This window comes from Nelumbo nucifera, chromosome 2 (genome assembly GCF_055504915.1).
Source record: "Nelumbo nucifera cultivar China Antique chromosome 2, China Antique-T2T, whole genome shotgun sequence".
In the NCBI taxonomy this organism is placed as follows: Eukaryota; Viridiplantae; Streptophyta; class Magnoliopsida; order Proteales; family Nelumbonaceae; genus Nelumbo; species Nelumbo nucifera.
Genome location: NC_142650.1, coordinates 105,603,894 through 105,623,108, shown reverse-complemented (window position 1 = coordinate 105,623,108; position 19,215 = coordinate 105,603,894). Strand labels below are relative to the sequence as shown.

Genomic DNA, 19,215 nt, shown 5'->3' with positions numbered 1-19,215 from the left:
GGCCCCACAAGAGCTACCAAGAAAAAAATCCCCATAACATTAAATGGATTAGGCCAAGGAATCGAAGAAAATACAAAAAAACTGATTAAGTTTATGGAGACAATTGCAAAGAATGATTATCACTGTCCTTTAAGTTTCAAGCAGTGGACTTCATTTCCAACTCCACGTAAAGAGGACATTTGGAATCTTGTACTTATGTTTTTGTTTTAATTTACGCATGTTTAATTGTTTGAATTCATATATTAATTGCTATTACATTTGTTTAAGTGTGTTATTTGTAGGGTATTATCCTCGATTGGGAAAAATAGAAAGAATACAATTTAGATTTGAAAACCATGTATTATGATCTAATTACCCCTGATGAGGCAATGTGGAATTGCCTTAAAGGGATTCCTAGTTATTAATGGCAGATTCTTGTCACTTTTTTGGAACTCTGATGAGGGCAAGGTATTATCTTCTAATTTTATTGATTAGCCTATATTGTTTGAGTGTTACAATATACATGGCCTTACACTTGTAATTTTATAAAGCTGTAGAAATGGAATGCTATAGTTAGAAGAAATCGGTTTCAACGAAAGTACACACTTTGGGGGATCAAGAGTAATGCAAGATTGCGTGAGATAGAAATATTAGTATTTAGCGACAGTTATTTAAAACTGCCGCTAAAAATTAGATTTCCTGCCGCATCCCGCTACCCGCTCCTCTCTTCTCTGATTTATTTGTCTTCCTCCTCTCCCCTCCCCCTCTTTCTCTCTCTCTTCTTACCATCAGACCTGTGCCCACACTCTTTTCTCACTTCTCTCTCGGTCTGCCCACACCACCGAACGGCATCCAACCAGCGATCAGCAATGACATCTAGTAGGTAAACTCTCTCTCTCTCTCTCTCTCTGATTTGATCTCCAACGGATGACGTGGATTCCGACTTCATCCAGTGAACTTTAGATTCTAGGAGGCTAGGATTTTATTTATAATCATCACTTTGAGCCACACATTTTTATTTATTTGTTTCTTCAATCCCATACTAAAAAGCATTTCACAGGGGAGGATTTGGGAGAACCTCTACGTCTTTGATCCCTTGAAGCTATTCGTTCGCATATCCTTCGGATCTTTGCAAGGTCAGCTTTCAATTGTTTTCAATTTCTATTTTATTTTGTTTAGAAAATTGTAGATCTGTCTGAATTTTAATATACAATGATCCCTTACAGCCAACAAACCCATTGTTTCAGTGCAATGCAACAAATGCTGGTGCAGCGACCACTTGGCCCTTGCCCCAGCAATGAAGTAGGTGAACTAATTGGGAACCACAGAAAACTCCAAGGTCGTATTTCTTTCTTTTTTTTTTTTTATCATGTTTTCACCTGAAGATGTTTTTTCAAGCTCGTTGTCGAATTCTTCCACAAAGAGAACACTATGTTCCCTGAAATTAGTTATGGACTCTTCTCTCCCAGATTGACAAGAAATATTTGGAATTTCACTCTACAACATACTTTACTCCTCAACAAGGTTCTTCTCCTTCGGTGCTGGAGTTTTATCTTCAGCTCCCATTGGGTTGGAGATAACTGATATTCTGATTAGGTTGTAATTAGGTTAGATTTCGATCGAGCCACATCCAACTCCAATTTGATTATCTAAAACTTAAATCTGGATTGATCCAAAATTTGATGAGATCTAGGGTCTTGGATTAGATTCAGATTAGATCCAAGTTTGTTTTATCGAAAAAAACTAAAAGATAAAAAAATTAATCACCCTTTAACTTATATAACAAATTTATAAATTTATATAAATATAAAACACTGAATTTATTAACTATTAACTTTATACCATCATATACTATCCATGTATGTGTGTGCGATCGCATAAAATTTAGTCAAAGTCAAACCTTAATCAGATCAGATCCCAAATGGATTATCAAGACTTTTGCCGCAGCCATAGTTGGTGAAACTCCAATCCAACATCTGGGTTCAGGTAGTAAAACTATACTCATTTCCTCCCCTATTCCTATTCCCCCCACCTGTTATTGTTTTTCCATTTAAGTATCCATGCATGTGTATCAATAGTGTATGTTTATATGTATGTGTATCAATAGTGTCTTGCTATACAATGCAATCTCGCCCTGACTCTTTGAAATCAACTCCCTGCACCCCAGTTGTTTCAATACATTAGGCCTTTGAACAAGAAAGTTTCACCAAGTGATCTTACCAATACCCCATCAATATTTTACCAACAGTTGGAAGTGAAACAAGCAACGGTCCATGATCATCCAATTATGGTTTCAAGAGGTGAGTTTGCACAGTAACAACCAATATGAAGCACCTAGATTGAAGCACTTGACTAATACTATCCAATTCCACACCTACAGACTTGGAACTACATTACCAATACACCAAAGCTACATTTCCTTTTCTCCTGTACTAATGATTACAGTATCTACCAGATTTGAGCCACTACAAAAATGTTTCTAATCATGTAACTACTACATTTATCATACAATAAAATTCCACCTGCCCAAGTACCACCAATGCACAACTGAAAGGATCTCCGACACTGGTGCTGTACAGGTCCAAGTGGATGACTGGAAAATGAAAACCAACATATGCTTTCTAAAATAATTGGGAAAATTTTTGAGTAATCCTTATACAAATTTGTATAAATCTGATGGTCTCTCCCCAAGTTGGGAAAATGACGATAGGCCTAGTTAATTTATTCATTCAGACACAACATGTTTTCATCATAATGGCTCATGTGCAAGGTTCAGGGATGATGTGGCTGTTTTCATCAGGATGGCTACCATCTGACAGAAAACTACGGACTGTAGCTCCCTCAACCATAAATATTATGGTCTCACATCAACCTTAAATCTCAAGGAGGTTAAGAATGTAAACAGCCTCAGGCTTCACAATAGTGTAATTGTTTGGAGGAAATACCTTGTTGACACACTGAGCATTTTACAAGGTGTCATTTGTTGAATTATTCTAGTAAGGCTTAACATTTTCTTTAATCAGCAACAAGATCAGAAGGCTTCTTTATTATTCCCATTTCCCTTACACACTCACCTGCTGCTGATTTTAAAGTAGATTATTATTATTCCCATTTTAAATCACCTGCTACTGATTTTAAACTAGTGAGTATTTTGTTGATTTTATGTGATTGTATGCCTAAGCAAAAACTGCTTTCAAAGCACTTTTGGAGTCAACAAATGTTGAATCTGACTAGACTTGGGAGCAGGTAAGCTGAACTGCATGAAGGTTATTCACTGGGGCTTGGGTTCAGAGTTTGGAGGAGGTGATGTGGGTAGTACAATAGAGCTTGAAGGTTTCCCACCCCCACCTGCTGGAGTTACAGCTTTGGCTGTAAAGCAGAAGGGATTGGATAATTATAAGCAGGGGTAGTTTCCTGATGCCATTAAGTGGTTGTCTTGGGCAGTAGCTCTTCTAGAGAAGGCTGGGGACAGTGCTGCCACCATGGAGGTTTTGTCATGCAGAGCTTCATGCTACAAAGAAGTTGGGGAGTACAATGATGTATTTGCATCTTGCTTTGAGGAACTTGATCCGCATCTTAGTTTAGATCCCTTGGGCTGAGGATACTTTTCATCAGTTGAAGTATTAACATACTTTTTATTGAAACACTCCTGGATTTGAAGGATCTGCTGTTGCACACCAGATGTAGAGGCTGAATACACATGTAATCTGAAAGGATAAGTAACATATGTATCATGTTAGTTAGAAAGAAGAAGAAGTTGGTGAATCAAATCTTTAGAAGACTACAAGCCTCAACGTATACAATTCATTTGATAATGAAAAGCAACAATACAGAGAGGACATGCAAGATATACAATTAATCAATCTGTAGCTTCTGTCTAAAAAGTGTTTAAATCTCCAAGGGCCATCACTACCATATTTAGACCAACCAACTACCAGCTGAAAGTCCCCCTGCACCTCCGCATGCTTAACTCTGCACATTTCTGTCAATAGGCCAAACAAGTTGACCTGTTGCATTATAATTCAATAATAAAAATATAAAAACACAGAAAATTCATAGAAAATTTGGGCACAGCCTATGCTGGAATCCTTCCTCTAGGAGAAGCTTTAATGACTGGGGAATTCAGCAGGTTGCAGATCTTCTTTCTCTGTTACAAAACCAGCATCTAAGTCTCCACTTCCAAGATGCAAGAGTCTAGGAAAAAGTGCAAGAGATGATAAGTAGAACAGTTTCTTACCCATATCCAAAGGAAATATGTTATTTGGAGTGCATTCTGTGAAAAAAATACTAGTAAATCAATCTACACATCTCAAAACATAATGAATATAAAATTATAAAATGATTAAATAAACAACAAATAGTTGCATCAGGGATGGAGGCAAAATTTAGTTGCCTCTTTTTTATGGTAATTTAGCCTCCTCCTGTGATACTAGATGCCTGTACATTGGTGCTCTATTATTTCAGATATTCCAATTTTTAAGGTAAACTATGTATCCAGTGCTATGTCCTTGCTGTGTATGTGGGTAACATAGGCAGTGTACTTTCCCAAGCCATTCACATGGAATATAAATATTACATGGCTAACGGCTTAGATCCACTCCTGATGAAGATTCCCTAGGCAAAGTTGACTCCTATCATCTGACTCTAATCATCTGAGACAATGAAATTCAGCAGGAGGCATCATACACAGTAATAATTAGGTTCCTATTAATAACTTCCCAGTGGATGAAATTGCATTACTGTGTCTTCAGGTCCAGATGCCAATGTAACAGAGTAAACAATAAGGTTGCAGATAAATCTACTAACATGGGAGGTGATGCTAGGGCAGAGTATGTTTTTGATTTTTAAGGCCTGATTCTCCTGGACAAAGCAAGCCTTTTTAGTCTCAATCTGTCCTCCTGGGTTGTAACTTGCAAAGAACTCTTCTACCTGGAGCTTTCTTTTGTATACTTCAGTCAGCAATTTTTTTTTGATTAGTATAAGTCAGTTCGTATCTGGAACAGTGAAATATAGGATTCATGTAGCCAACAACCCCATATTGTTGACAAGGCATTTTTAGTTCGATCTCAAATAGTGGAGGCTAGAGCAACAGTTGCACACCTGGATACCTTGTTCAGGTGGTTTCCTAGATCTACCGGTTCATTAAAGTGAAGGGCAAAATAGATATTGGTTGAAGGTTGGAAGTAGCAAGAGTAGAATTGGAAAGCAAATCTGAATTCTTCCTTCTTTCAGGTGAATAAGTTATGTATCATTGCTAATCCAGATTTTATCACCTAAGATTATCATCAGCCAGTCCTTCAATCAAACTATCTACTTCTGTGCATCATCCTAGACCTTAAGATCCATTTTTGTTTAAACCACCACCCATCAACCAGCATAAAGTTTCTTATGCTGTCATCAGCAGATAATTTAGCTAGTGGTATTGGTGGTATTAACTTGCATTGGTTAGATATTTTTCATTTTCCAATTTCCATGCATAGTATTTGAATTATTGCATTGAGGGATTGTACATTATGAGAATTCTGTAAAAGCTACAGAAAGAAATCGCTTAGGAAGAGTTTGTTTAGGTTAATCTAATATGTTCTGCTCTTCTCACGTCTCCTCTCAACACCAACAAAGCAAATTTATGGTATAGGAGAATGTCATTCTTTCAGTATATTGAAAACCTGTGTCTGAATTAACTTTGACAAAAATTTCTATGTAGTTGTGTACCATATGATACTAGAGACAAATTCCAAGCACATGAAGTTGAGTAGTGAGATGGAAAAGAAGGCAGTGAAGAAACTTCCCGGTGCTTAAACAATTAAGAGAAGGAAGGATGGCAAGTTGAAGGCCTTTCTACTTCAAATTTGTATGTATGTTTCAAATATTTTGGGTTTTAACATCAATTGAAGTTTTCTTGTGAATTAAGAGCTGTTTAGTAACCTTGAAGTTTAAGAATTCAATTAATTTTTGATTTTTAAAGCTGTAAACATTATAATCCTATTTAAAGCTGTATCGGAAAGCCCTCGATACGATACATATCGGCCGATTTTTCAGGCCCTTTACTACTGGTACAATCCTTTTGATACCCATATATCATATTTTTTGATATTACCAACTGATTTGTTTATTTATTTATTTTCTGAAGAATGTTTTCTGTACCTTTTTTTTTGTTTTCTCAGTTCCAGTTTCTGTCAGATAGGACATCTAATATGAGTTATCACTCCTTGCAGTGCCAACAGAGTGATGTTGAAGAAACATTCTTCAAGTCAAGTTCTGTCTTCAAGGAGTAGGAGGCTATGGTGGAAGTTGTTCCTCTGGAGCCACAGAAACCTTCACAAACCATCCAATGTAAAACTGAAACTGCCCTCCATTGACCATATTATGAACTAGAAAGGTGAATATTCTTCAGATACTCTGGAAATCAACCGAGTTATCGCAGAGTCAGGCAAGACAGAATCTCCAGAATCATTCACGAAACAATCCAAGAATAATGGCAGCACCAACAACACTGCTAGCAACAACAAGAAGCGGGGTACATTTCATGAAGGTGTTTCTGGTTCATCGCTGCAGAACCAATGGGTTGCATTCTTTACAGAATCATCCTCCTTGACAAGAGTTGATGAATGGGTGAACAGTCTTGAGGTCCAAACTTCTTTCCCACATACAGATGAAGACACTGGTGATGAATGTATTGTCTTTCCACCTTCTCCTGAGCATGGGGACTCACCAACAAGAAGCACAACTCACATGAATCAGTGCCTTAATCATAGTATATTAGTATTTCAGAAGAAATTCTGTATGCCAACAATATTATCCAATCACTGAATGCTTCCTCCACTGTAGCCCATATTGTTGGCATGGGCTTGAAGGTTGTACCCACCATTTGAAACAAAAGGATCAAGGAGAATAAGGGTTAATTCAGAGGTGGTGAATTAATGAAAGTGTGGCTGACTAAAGAAACTTATAATTGTGTGGCTGACTAAAGTCCGGAAAGCTAAGGAATTGAGCATCAAGAAACTTATAATTGAAGGGGATTCAGAGGTGGTGATAGGGTGGTTGACTAAAGATAAAAATGATTTATGGAAGTATAATAATGAGAAGAGGAAATTCAAGTGGCTGGTGCGGGAGATGGAAGTTAAGACATGTTGGATTAAAAGATCTGCTAATTCCCTAGCTGACGGTTTAGCTAAACAAGGGGCAGAAAGGGATTCATTGTTTTGGGCTAAGCTGTAACGTTAGTGTCTTTGTATTTTCTTTTTTTCCTTTCTTGAAGCTCTTTGTGACTCTTGGAAGATAAGTGTGTTTGTCTTTCACTTGTAAATTTTCTACTGATGAATTAATGAAAGTGTTATTGATCAAAAAAAAAAAAAAGAATAAGGGTTAATTCAATCAGGAGTTGTGAAGAGAACATTTCTTGTACAAAGCAAGAGTTTATCAAATTGAAATTAAGATGTATTTGTGACTTAAATGTTTTGAATTGAGAATGGGTTTTAAAATTTTATTTGTAATTCTCTTTTTTTTTTTTAATTTTTGTATTTCATTTCAATTAAAATGAATATAGGAAAAACAGGTTATTCAAAGCAAATTAGAAAAAAATTAAAAAAAAGGTTATATGAAAAAAAATATGGCTATAGCGGCAGTCACGACTGCCGCAGCCGATCAGGGACATCTTTAGCGGTCAGGACTTTTAGCGGCAGCCGATCTAGTATTAGCGGCAGTCGCGACTGCTGCTAAAAGTATTTTTTAGCGGCAGTTTAAAATTTATACCGGCAGCCAAGAAAACTACCGCTAGAACGTCTAGCGATAGTTCTTTTAGCAGCAGTTAGCCGGCTACCGGTAAAGTCTATAGTGGCAGTTTTAGGGACCTTTAGTGGCAGTCAGAACTGCCGCTAAAAGTCATTTTTCTTGTAGTGAAGTGATGATAATGTCTAATGCTTAGTGTGGATATAGATGCAGAAAACCGGTGATGGGGCACAACCAAGCAAGGGAGTTGTGTGGGTCAGAACACATACAAGGAAAGATGGGGTGCCTGTAGATGCAGAATCGAGAAGGGCAATGGTTGTTTATTGAAATAGTGAACACACACACATATATAATGTTAATTATACAATTTAGTATAAAAACCTCATATTAGCCTCACAACAACTATGTTGTCTTTTGTAGGTACAATTAGAGGACCTGACATCACAACGGGCCACGACTTTTGGTGGGTCCTCAATCCCTAATGATGATGACTTTGATTAAATATTTGGAGCGGAACGGCATGGGTACATGTGAACATATGGATTGGGTGTTACTCCTTCCACTCTAAGCATGAGTTCTAGAAATAGAGCATTAGAGTCTACATCAACAAGGGGAAGTTGTGGGCATGAGGATAGCGGTGAATGGTTTAGCGGATAGAAGATAGCCTTGAAAAGGTGACTAGGGCATGTAGTGATGTACAACGCCAAGTGGGAAGGATAATATCCATACTTCCTCAAAATCTTCAAGGCATGCTAAACGATGATCAGGATTTACCTTCAAGAGGCACAGAGGTAATACATGTCTCAAAGTACAAATCCAATATTGACATACTAAATGTATTTACTGATATGCTTTTTTGTTTGCTATCATTGTTAGGTTCCCGACCAATCAAATGCACCACGCGGAGCATCATAGCATGCCCATGTAAAGCATCATAACATGAGTCAGCATCCTTGTACAGGTAATGCATTTTAAGCCTTCCATCTGCAGAAGAGAAATTGGATTATTTTCTAAAAATCAACTTTAATATTCTTTATGCACTAGGAAAAAAAGAGTTTGTTAATTCTTTTATGGATGAAAAAAAGAGTCAGCATCCTTCCTTTGCTCACAACTTAAATTCATTGATAGATGCTTTTTGTGCATAATTTTTTGCTTGTGATAGTCTGAGATCAGATGATCTGATCTATGCTTGATTATTTAATTTTTTTACCATTACTGATTTATTAAGTGTGAAATCTTGTTGTAAATTGTTATTTCCTTGGATAAAAGGAATTGCAATGGAGACCTTTTGGCTGACAACCATAATATGGAGTCTGATTGTCTTACAAATATGCCCTGGTATGTCTGATTTTGATATACTCACCTCAAGAAGTACTAATAGTGCCAAAGATTGGAGCATTCTACATCCACGTCAGTTAGAAGTGAAATTTCTTAAGTAATGAAATTTGATGGTGACTTGTACTTACGTGAAAAATTCGAAAGGTAAACACTAGGAAAAGTAGAAAATGTGCAAGTAATGTTTGTAGACTTTAAGTTGATTCTCAGTCTCAACAGAGAATTAAAAAGTACTAGGATGCATTTGTAAACAAGTATATTAGTTTAAAAGAGAAATAAGGAAAAAAGTGGAAATAGTCACTTAATATATGCATGTAGGGGTGTTAAACTAGTTTATACAATATTCATCTAAAAAACTTTTTTTTTAATTTATTGTTTTGATATTTTATTGGATGTTTTATTCTTTTAAAATAAATCGGGTTACATGATATCATTTTAGTATTAAGACCAAGTATTGTTTTTTCTTTATGTCATAAGGTTTTTTTTTTGGTTCGATTGGAGAGGAAGAAACCAAAGGCTTCAACCCCCAGCCCAACTCCATTGCACCTCAGCTCCAGCAGGTAAGTTCTTCTAATCTTCTAATCTTCTTCTTCTTCTTCTTCTTATTTCTTCTTTTCCAGATTTTAGACAATTTTTCCTTTTTTTTTTTCGAAAAAACAGGGGCTCTACCAGTTCTCCCTTCCTGCACTCTTCTTCTTCTTCTTCTTCTTCTTCTTCTCTTTTCCAGATTTCAGTCGAATCAGTCCTGAGTTCTCTCTTCTCAGCTCAGACATTTTTTTTCTTCATTTTTTTCGAAAAAATAGGGGCTCCGCCCCTATACTCCTCAGTCCACCCTTTATCCACTCATCATCATCATCTTTTTTTTTTTCACTTATTTTTTTTGAAAAAACAGGGGCTCCGCCCTATACTCCTCTCCTCCCTTTTTTTTATCAATAACAACAGATTTCATTAAATAAAATAAGGTTACAAAAAAAGGGGAGCTAAAGAATCTTAACTCCCCAGGGAAATGATAAATCCCAAGCTGAAATAGAACAAAACAATTACAACTGAGCCCAAAACCTAGAAGTCCTATTCACTCCTTGCCTAGCCAGACCGTGAGCAAACGAGTTTGCACTTCTCTTAACCCAATTACACTGAACTTCCATATTCTTGGACAACCATTTAAATTTCCTCTTCTCATTACTCTAACTCCAAAGCTTAGAATTGTCTTCTTTCAACCAGTTCACTACCACCACAGAATCTCCCTCTACAATCAGCTTCTTGACCTTTAGTTCTTTAGCCCTTTGTACCCCTTCCAAGGCCACTAACACCTCAGCCCTCAAGGAATCCACCACTCCAATTGAGCTAGAGAACATAGCTTTTATATTACCATTCTCATCTTGTAAAACCTCCCCAATACCCGAAGGCCCTGGATTCCCCATGCTACTACCATCAAAATTCAATTTGATAAATACAGGAGGAGGAGGATTCCATGTAGTATTCAGGGTCTTCTTAGCCAAGACTGAACTTGCAATTTCTTTCCATATCCTTAACATATCATCTGTTGAAAAATCTATGAACTCATCCATTGTCTTCAACCAGTGTATTACCCTTATATGGATCACTTCCAACATACTTTCCAACCCTCTCTCCTTTTCTGAGAAAATCCTTGAATTCCTTTCTTCCCATATTGTCTAGCAAATAACAACTCTCACACACCTCCACATGATCCTTGATCTTTTTGTTGGGCAGTTAACAGAGGAAGAGGTAAACAAGCTTTGCACATTCGTTGGGGGAGTCCACCTGCACCCAAACAAAGAAGCAAACCATTCCCAAATATTTTTTACCAAAACACAGGATATTAGTAAGTGGTAACCGGACTCACCAGCAACTCTACAGAGAATACACCAGTGTGAAGATAAACAACTGTTGGGTCTTTTTCTTTGAAGTAAGTCACCTGTGTTATTTTTTTCCAGAAAAGCTTCCCAACAGAAACTCCCAACCCTCGGAGGTATAGGTCGACACGACACATCCTTGACAAGGAATGACAAGCCGATAGGATTTTCCAGATGCAATAGGGCTTTAAAGAAGGAGGAACAAGTAAAGGATCCAGAAGGAGATGAGGCCCAGATGCTACTATCTGTTTTTGTTGGCTCAAAGAAGACCCCATCAAGAATGGACAGGAGATTAGAGGTACAATTCAGTTCTGTGTCCTTGAGGGCTCTTCTCAATCCCAAGTTCCACCAAACCCAGAATTTGAATTTGAGGGAACACTTCTCACTTCAGTTTTTAACAGCCAAACCTATCATTAATATATATATTAATATGATTATATGGCTGAAATCTATAAGTTCTATATTTATAGATTCCATCGCCTAGGCGCCTGGGCGCCCCATGGTCACCTAGCCTCGCCTAGTCGCCTTGCCAACTATGTTTTAGTTAATAGTAAAGGTGCACCAGGGATTCTATTATTCATAGTTAGTGGATTACCATGTCAGTTGACTTGTTATGCTACTTGAATGCTACTGATCTTAAACTATGATGTAAAATAGTCCTAGCCTTCTAGGTTTCAAATGATCTGAATGACCAAATACCATCCAATATGGACAACCTAGCACAATTCATGCCTTTCCGAAGTAGATTGCTTCACTTGCCATGCTTCATTTCCTTTTGTGATTAACACCATTCATCCTGTTTTTCTGTTGACTGTATATTGAAATGATGCAGTGGTGCATCTTACTATAACATACATTTAAATGCAGGTTTTCCCTTTGCTTATGCAATGATTCTCTTCCAAAGAGCAGGCGTCACTTGTTTGGTAGTTCATATGCAGCGTTCCTATAGTGTTTCTGGAGGATTTTCTGCCATGGATGGTCTCCCATCTTTCTTTAAATGAACAAGAGGATGTTGTGCTTTGTATTGGAGAAATTGTTCCTAAGGCTGAGTTTGGAAGGAGTACAAATGCAAATATGTAGAGTGCAAAACCTTATATTTTGTATTATTTTGTATGTATTTACGCTGTACATATTTGCATCTGTACTGCTTCCAAACTGAGCCTAAAGAAAAACTACTGCAACAGGTAGAGTGCAAATAAATTTTTTTCATCATAATTTAATTAAACTATCTGATCATGAATGAATTCAATAATCTCTGTAGGTGGTGGCTTCCTGGCTTGGTAAGAAAAGCCAACTTCTTGGGACCTATGCTGCAGAAAAAGCCCTGGTATGTTCAAGGGTGGAAGAGGCCACATAACAACTTGGCGCACATTAGTCAAATGGACAATTGTAGGTGTTTTTTTTTTCCAATTAGTAAAAGAAATTATTATTTTCACTTCAAAGGTTTTTTTTTTTTTCTTTACTTTGAGTGACCGGTAAGAAGACTTTTCCTATTCTGCTAGCGTCCATTGAATACATTTCTAATTTTCTATCTATTCCAGATTGAAATCAACTCAGGCCCAACCCGTTAAGTCAAACTTGAATGTATCTCAAGCCTCTGGTCTCAGCCCAGCCCAAATTCAAATGCCCTCTCTACTATTCAACTGCATCAAGCCCAAAATCAGAAGGCCTAGCCCATTGGTTGAACTTATTTGTGAAGCTCTTTGAATTTATTTTCATTACTGACCTGTCTGTGTTTTAGTGGTGGATTGGATCGAGGTTCTTTTAATAATTCCTCTTGAAATTAATTACATTTTTGTATTTCAAACCATTATCTATTGACTATTTCAATTACTATATCCTGGTTTTTGTTTCTATGCTTTTTGGTTCACTTGATTATCTTATATGCATTTTTTTGGCCTTCTATTTAGAGTTCCACTGCCCATTGTATCCCAACTTTATTCTTTTTGTGTTTTGTATGTTTCTCAAAGTTTCAATTGCAACCCCCATTCTGATTTTCTCCTTAGGCTTAGTTTGGAAAGAGTGCAAATACAAATATGTGCAGTACAAATACATACAAAATATAAGGTTTTGCACTCTACATATTTGTATTTGTACTCCCAAACTAAGCCTTACTTACCAGGCAATGTGAAACAAAATCTGAATTGTCTTCTCCATATAAAATCGTGGCAACTAATGTTGTAAAGGTTGGAAAGACAAATGAGTGCCTGTGGACCAGACTGGACTGCAACAGGGTAGTTTTGGTATAAAAATATTGATCACTTGGAAAAGATCAAGTTATTCTAAACTATCCATTGGGTATAGAGCTAATAGTCTCTTGACTCTTGCTACTTGATGGAAAAGTTTCAGAGAGTTACTGAAATGGTGTATTATTGGAAAAATATTTGTATCATTTTGACCATATTGCTTCTAGTATAGTCTGATTGTCATGGTGAAATGACTAAGATGAATAGAGAATATTGGAATGCAACCAAATATTTTGTGCCTTTACTGCATGTGCCATTATGTTTTTTTTTTTTTTTTTAATTTTTTGATAAGTAATTGTGAAATATTCTATTAAATGGAGGGGGAGCCTCCTTCTAAGCTTGTACATTTATATGCTATCTATACAAGAAAGATAACAGGATTTTACAAAGAAAAAAATCTACCCTGTGCCATAATATACTGCCAAGTGCTAATAGAGGGAAGGCCAGGAATTTAGTTTTATATTGGATTTTAAATTTGCGAAAGTGTGGATTGAAGAACTTTGGGTCCATTCATGGTAGAAGGATCCCATGTAGCTTCAGTTGGTAGGCATCCAACTTTTAGAGTGGCCATGTTGAATGCTAAATTCAAGGGATTGTAATTGAATCCTAATCAGAGGACTTTTTAGGACTTCTCAAGTGAGAAATAAAAAGATAACTCAAAATAATAGTTCTTTGTAAATCCTAAATTATCTAGTTTTCACAATACGAGAGGAAATGCCAAATTAGAAGAAAAAAGTTCCTGTGGAGTTTCATGGATGATATATGTATAAGCTTTCCGCTGAAGTGCAATGAAGCACTGGTAACAGATTAAACCATTAAGGCTATGTTTGGTTTGAAGGAAAAGGTAGGGAAAGGAAGGGAAAGACAGGGAAACCTATACAAGGTTTGGTTTGTAAAGGTTTCCTTACCTTTCCCTTCCTTTCCCTACCTTTTCCTTCAAACCAAACATAGCCTAAATGTGGTGAATGAAGCTTCCACATTACACTCTTTAAGTCTTCATCTGAGGATTGTATTTCTAACTCATATATACTAAGTTTGTTGGCTTGTTGGTTCTTTTCATTTCTGGTAGCAATGTAGCATGTTATGTTCCAGGGTTTTTTCTGTTTCAGAATATAATACAACTGTGTTTGTTTATCAGAGGAGACAGAACTTCAATGTGTTCCGGGACGTTTTGAATCTGTAGAAGAAACTTCAATGTGTTATAATATAGCACAGAATATAATACAACTGTGTTTGTCATGTTAGTGACAGCATGTCTTTCTCTGGGAGAAATATCTTGTCCATGTTGTCAGCATCATTTGCTTTCCTATGGAGTGTTATATTAGTAAATGAATAAGATAAGAGATCGGTGCCTGGTAGTGTTTCCTTCAGTGTATTGAATTCTGAAGACACTTTGTTGGCACCTCGCTTCATAGATGTATTTGGTTGTTTGTATAACTAATTCTATTGAACAGATAATGCTTTATGCTTTTAAAGGTCATTTCTTCATTTTCTTGATTGTTAATATTATCTTAGTTTCTTTAAACTATAGAATCATTTGTGGGTTTTAGGATGGTATGATGTAATAGTTCTTCCTATGCATGAAACCAAATGGACGTTTAAGGAAGGTGATGTTGCTGTTCTTTCATCCCCAAGACCTGGAACAGGTTTGATTTATGACTAATTTCTGCCCCTTCTCTCCACATATTTATTGTGTGTTGTTCATATTTACTGCTTGTAATGTTAACTGGGTACATTATCAAGCAGCCAGATCTAAGAGGAACAGTTCTGTTGCAAGTGAGGATGATATGGAGCCTGAGGTCAATGGATGTGTTGCTGGTAAGGTTAGGCGATATATAACCATTGATACTGGTGATCCTCCAGGGGCCATTCTTCACTTTTATGCTGGGGATACATATGATGCTAACAGGTCAGTTTTGGAATCTTAGTTCTTTGAGCTTGAGTTATTTGCATCTTCTCATCTTGTAAGCTATGACACTTTTTCCCTGTCATGGCCAAGGACAATAATATGCCTCAGTCATTTATAGAAAGCAGCAGCATTTTCTATAACATCCTCTAATAATAGTTCTATTTTTGGGGTTCAGCAAGGTTGATGATGATCATATCTTGAAGAAATTTCAGAACAAGGGCATCTGGTATCTTATTGTGCTTGGTTTCCTTGCAACTACTCAACATGAATATATTGCCCTGCATGGATTTCGTCATCTCAAAATCGGAATCTCTGTGAGAAAGAAGACCTGAAACACTACAGTTTGAACACTGAGGGATGCCCATCAATTGGAGATGAACTGCAAATGTTTAGAGAGATCAATTTGAAGCCACAAATAGAGGAGACTCAAGAGAACAAAGGACTAATTCTACCAGGCAGTGAGAAGTCTGACTCTAGAACTGAATGCATTGTGAAGAAAATATTTCTTGTACAAACCAAGGAATTACCAAATTGAAATTAAGATGTATTTGTGATTTGAATGTTTTGAATGGAGAATGGGTTTTTAGATTTTATTTGTAATTGATGTTTCTTATTTTTGTATTTCATTTTGATTTAAATGAATATAGAGAAAACAAGTTATTTGAAGAAAATTAGGAAAAATTAAAAAAAAATAGGTTATTTGAAAAAAAGTATACTTTTAGTGGCAGTCGCCGCTAAAGAAGAAGTCCACGGCTGCCGCTAAAAAACACGCACCAAACTTACAGCGGCAGCCGATTCAGTATTAGCGACAGTCAGAACTGCCGCTAAAAGTCATTTTTCTTGTAGTCTGTTGGAGGACATGCACCCTAGTATGGCCCTACACCACTTGATTTTCAGATTTAAACCCTAAAATCTAAACTCTAGAACCTTTAAACCCTAAAAACCCTATTCTAAACTTTAAACCCTATAATCTAATTTCTAAACCCTTAAACCCTAACCCTACAAGTTAAATTCTAAACCCTTAAACCCTAAAGCCTAAATGCCAAGTGTTTGGTAGGATGCATGTTCATCAACGGGTAGGAGCCAAGTGTTTGGTAGGATGCATGTTCATCAACGGGTAGGAGCCAAGTGTTTTCCTATGAAATTGTTCTTATTGATTTTCATATGCATGTACTGTGTTCTTACCCTTTTCTGTAATAGTGGTGTACTCTTACAAGGTCATGTAATTTTCTTTCATCTTCATGGTTTCAGAGTTTTGGAAGGAAGATGGTGGAATTTCATGATGATTAGCCATAGATTGAAATCAAGCTTATCTGTTAGCATTTTATGGACAAGCGATGTATAATAAGAATGGGAGACCCCATTTTGGCAGAAAATGTGAGGCAAATAGTGAATTCATCCCTGCTTGTTGCCTTCTTTCATTGAACTAAGATGAAAAATATATACTTGCATGGGCGTCCAATACACAATTCATTTCTTTGATATAATAACTGAATTTACTCTCAATTAACAGTGTCATATTTTGTCCTTTTCTTTAGGCTCCACCTTTCTGGTTAACCACCCATTTCTGATTATCATCTGCAAAATTTAATGTCCTGTTTGTTTTTCGGTAAATTATTTACCTGGGTAAATGAGTTACCTAGGTAAAGTTTTTCCTAGGAAATACTTATTCGGGTAAGTGCATTTACCCACATTCTTTTATTTCTCATGTAAATAAGGCAATGGCCATTTTAACTATAAAAATCCATTATCAAAAGGGGCATTTTTGTCCCATTCAAGTGTTGGCAACTTCCTCCCTAGGTGGGAAAGTTATTTATCTACCAAGGAGATGGGTATCTAGGAAAATAAACTTTCCTTGGTTCCCACATAAATCTGAAAAAAGAACATGTAATTCTTGGTTAATGGGAACCAAAATCCCATTGACCAACTTTCCCCCTTCTCAAAATCCAAAAAAAAGAACGCCCCCTAAATGTACTTCAGATCAACAATTGCAGTTCCATGTATTGGGTTGTTTGGAGCTTCACCTATTCGACTGTCCAAGTTATAAACAAGAACCACGACATAAAAAGATCATGAATGAATGTCTCTGCAAAGTAGTTGCAGATTTTCAACATCATTCAAGTTAAATAAATTAAGCTTATAAAAAATAAACATGTCTCCATTTTGAGCAAAATGCGAAGTTAAATCCCATTCAGCATTGAAACGAATAAGAGAAATGTAATTACAAAAAGGGAAAATCAACATTAATTTGTTAATGTATTCTTCATCCCCTTGCCAAACACACAGGACTTGGTGTGAGGATTAGAAATTTTTTTTCCCTTCAAAATTCTTCAATCAAAAAGAGGCCTGAGGCTGCGCTGATCTCTAAAGTCTCAAGGACTATTTGATCCATTTATCTGATCATGGTTTTATATTTGACTTCCCTCATAAATCATTAACTTGTATTTTAATTAAGGCAATTTTTATGGTGCCATGAAGGTATACCGGTACAACTCTAAAACAATCAAGATCTCATCTGAATGAAAATGAGTTGGGATCTACTGCCAACAAATTGCATTCCAATACCCTGTCAACTTGATCTGACACTACACATCTCATTATGAAATTGGGGTTACCATAAAGGTGGAGCTTATCATATATGAGATGTACAGTGTCAGATGGTGTTGGAACGGATTTTGTTGGCAGGTTATCCGGACTCAATGAAAATATGTTAAGTGATTGTTTATCAACTTGTTAGGTACTTAATAAAACCTTTCGGTACATTAGACACTTCTACTATAGTGATAATAGTAGGAAAAAAAGTTCCCCAAACCAGGTCAAGTTAGAACTTTCTCTACAAAATCTATCATATAGTAGGTGATCTTTCCGATTGGCCAATTGTTCAATCCTCTTACTTCAGCTTTGTACCTCAGCTGTTATTCCACAAGTATATTGGTTATTAAGAATTTTAGGGGGCGTTCTTTTTCTAGATTTTGAGAGGGGGGAAGTTGGTCAATGGGATTTTGATTCCTATTGACCAAGAATCTCATGTTCTTTTTTTCAGATTTATGTGGGGTTCAGGGAAAGCTTATTTTCCTAGGTATCCTAGATGGGTAAATGACTTTCCCACTTGGGAGGGGAAAATTGCCAACACTTGAAAGGGACAAAAATGCCCCTTTTAATAATGGATTTTTATGGCTAAAATGGTCATTGCCTTATTTACATTGGAAATACAAAAAATGGTAAATGCACTTACCCGAATAAGTCTTTTCTAAAAAACACTTAACCGGGTAAATACATTTACCCGAATAAGTAACTTACTGAAAAACGAACGGGGCCTTAGTATTTTAATACTAAACTTGTGCAGTCAGAAAGAATACATGGGGCCATTTTTGGGCCTTAATCCAATTTTTCACATGAAATGTTTCTGTCATTCATCCCTTGCAAAACAATCTGACCAGCAACCTACTTTAAGGCTGTTTCGGTTGTTAATAAAACAAAGGAGAACAAGTGATTTTCTTCGAAAATGATATTCAATAGGAGAATGAATTGAATGAATACCTTGGATTAGACCTCCATTGTGCTGATCTCCATTCTCCTTTACATGATTCTTGTTGTAAAGAGACCTCCATGGGCTCCATTCTTATTAGTCCTCAACATTCAAAACGAAGATATAATGGAGAGCATAATGAGGACGAGATTTTATCTTTATATTAATACCTATAGAATTCCACAAGATCATCCACCATAGCTTTGTAATAATTTGCAGATCCTCATAGTTCATAATCTAACTCGCTGCCAAAGTACTAATTCTTCTCTTGCTTCATATGACATCCAATCAAGTCTAATACATTAACAGTTTTATTCATTTTATTCTCACATATGGAATTTTTAGTCCATCAATAGCCATGGGTTGTTAAGAAATACTAAAATTAGGGTCCGTTTGATTTATAATCGGAATCAGAATCAAAATCCTTTAAAATTAGAATCGGAAGGGTCTATTCCCATAGTCTGATTTAGATGGGAGTCCAAATTAGAATTCAAATCAGTTGGCATGAATTCTCATCCCCAAGAGAGGGGGAAGGAATGGCCATTCCCTCGAATGTAGGGTTGCCATTCCACCAAGAATGAAAATGAAATTCTGATTACAAAACCTTATTCCTGC

At 36.5% G+C, this 19,215-nt stretch overlaps 1 protein-coding gene and 2 long non-coding RNA genes across 16 annotated transcripts; 2 read left to right on the top strand and 1 right to left on the bottom strand.

Moving 5' to 3' along the window:
- The first annotated feature begins 558 nt into the window (after nt 1-558).
- Nucleotides 559-7,338, top strand: LOC104603502 (uncharacterized). 5 transcript variants are annotated; one of them, XR_016081967.1, is made up of 5 exons: nt 559-862; nt 1,040-1,115; nt 1,227-1,318; nt 3,226-5,830; nt 6,195-7,338. It is a non-coding gene; the product is annotated as an uncharacterized LOC104603502 (long non-coding RNA). The 5 variants fall into 5 exon arrangements; XR_016081966.1 differs by having other exon boundaries at nt 1,206-1,318; XR_736225.3 differs by having other exon boundaries at nt 564-862; nt 1,206-1,318; nt 5,684-5,834.
- LOC148802705 (uncharacterized) lies at nt 3,752-18,890 on the bottom strand. The gene is made up of 2 exons (XR_016081965.1): nt 18,612-18,890; nt 3,752-8,691 (listed from the first exon to the last, which is right to left on the bottom strand). It is a non-coding gene; the product is annotated as an uncharacterized LOC148802705 (long non-coding RNA).
- Nucleotides 9,479-15,671, top strand: LOC104603505 (uncharacterized). Of its 10 annotated transcripts, none has more exons than XM_088899490.1 (8): nt 9,482-9,602; nt 10,774-10,885; nt 10,998-11,214; nt 11,784-12,100; nt 12,178-12,305; nt 14,766-14,808; nt 14,909-15,071; nt 15,247-15,671. In XM_088899490.1, the coding sequence occupies exons 5-8, from the start codon at nt 12,246-12,248 to the stop codon at nt 15,401-15,403; spliced, it is 423 nt and encodes a 140-aa protein (XP_088755616.1). In that variant the 5' UTR covers nt 9,482-9,602; nt 10,774-10,885; nt 10,998-11,214; nt 11,784-12,100; nt 12,178-12,245; the 3' UTR covers nt 15,404-15,671. The 10 variants fall into 10 exon arrangements, 7 of the variants coding, with proteins under 7 accessions (XP_088755616.1, XP_010265856.1, XP_088755617.1 ...); XM_010267554.3 differs by having other exon boundaries at nt 14,713-14,808; XM_088899491.1 differs by having other exon boundaries at nt 10,774-10,892.
- Nucleotides 18,891-19,215: the final 325 nt, after the last annotated feature.

Coding starts and splice junctions, on each gene's coding strand:
- LOC104603505 (XM_088899490.1), top strand. CDS start 12,246: ATGTTCAAGGGTGGAAGAGGCCACATAACAACTTGGCGCACATTAGTC. Junction 12,306..14,765: donor CATTAGTCAAATGGACAATT/GTAGGTGTTTTT, acceptor TGGACGTTTAAG/GAAGGTGATGTTGCTGTTCT. Junction 15,072..15,246: donor GATACATATGATGCTAACAG/GTCAGTTTTGGA, acceptor TTTGGGGTTCAG/CAAGGTTGATGATGATCATA.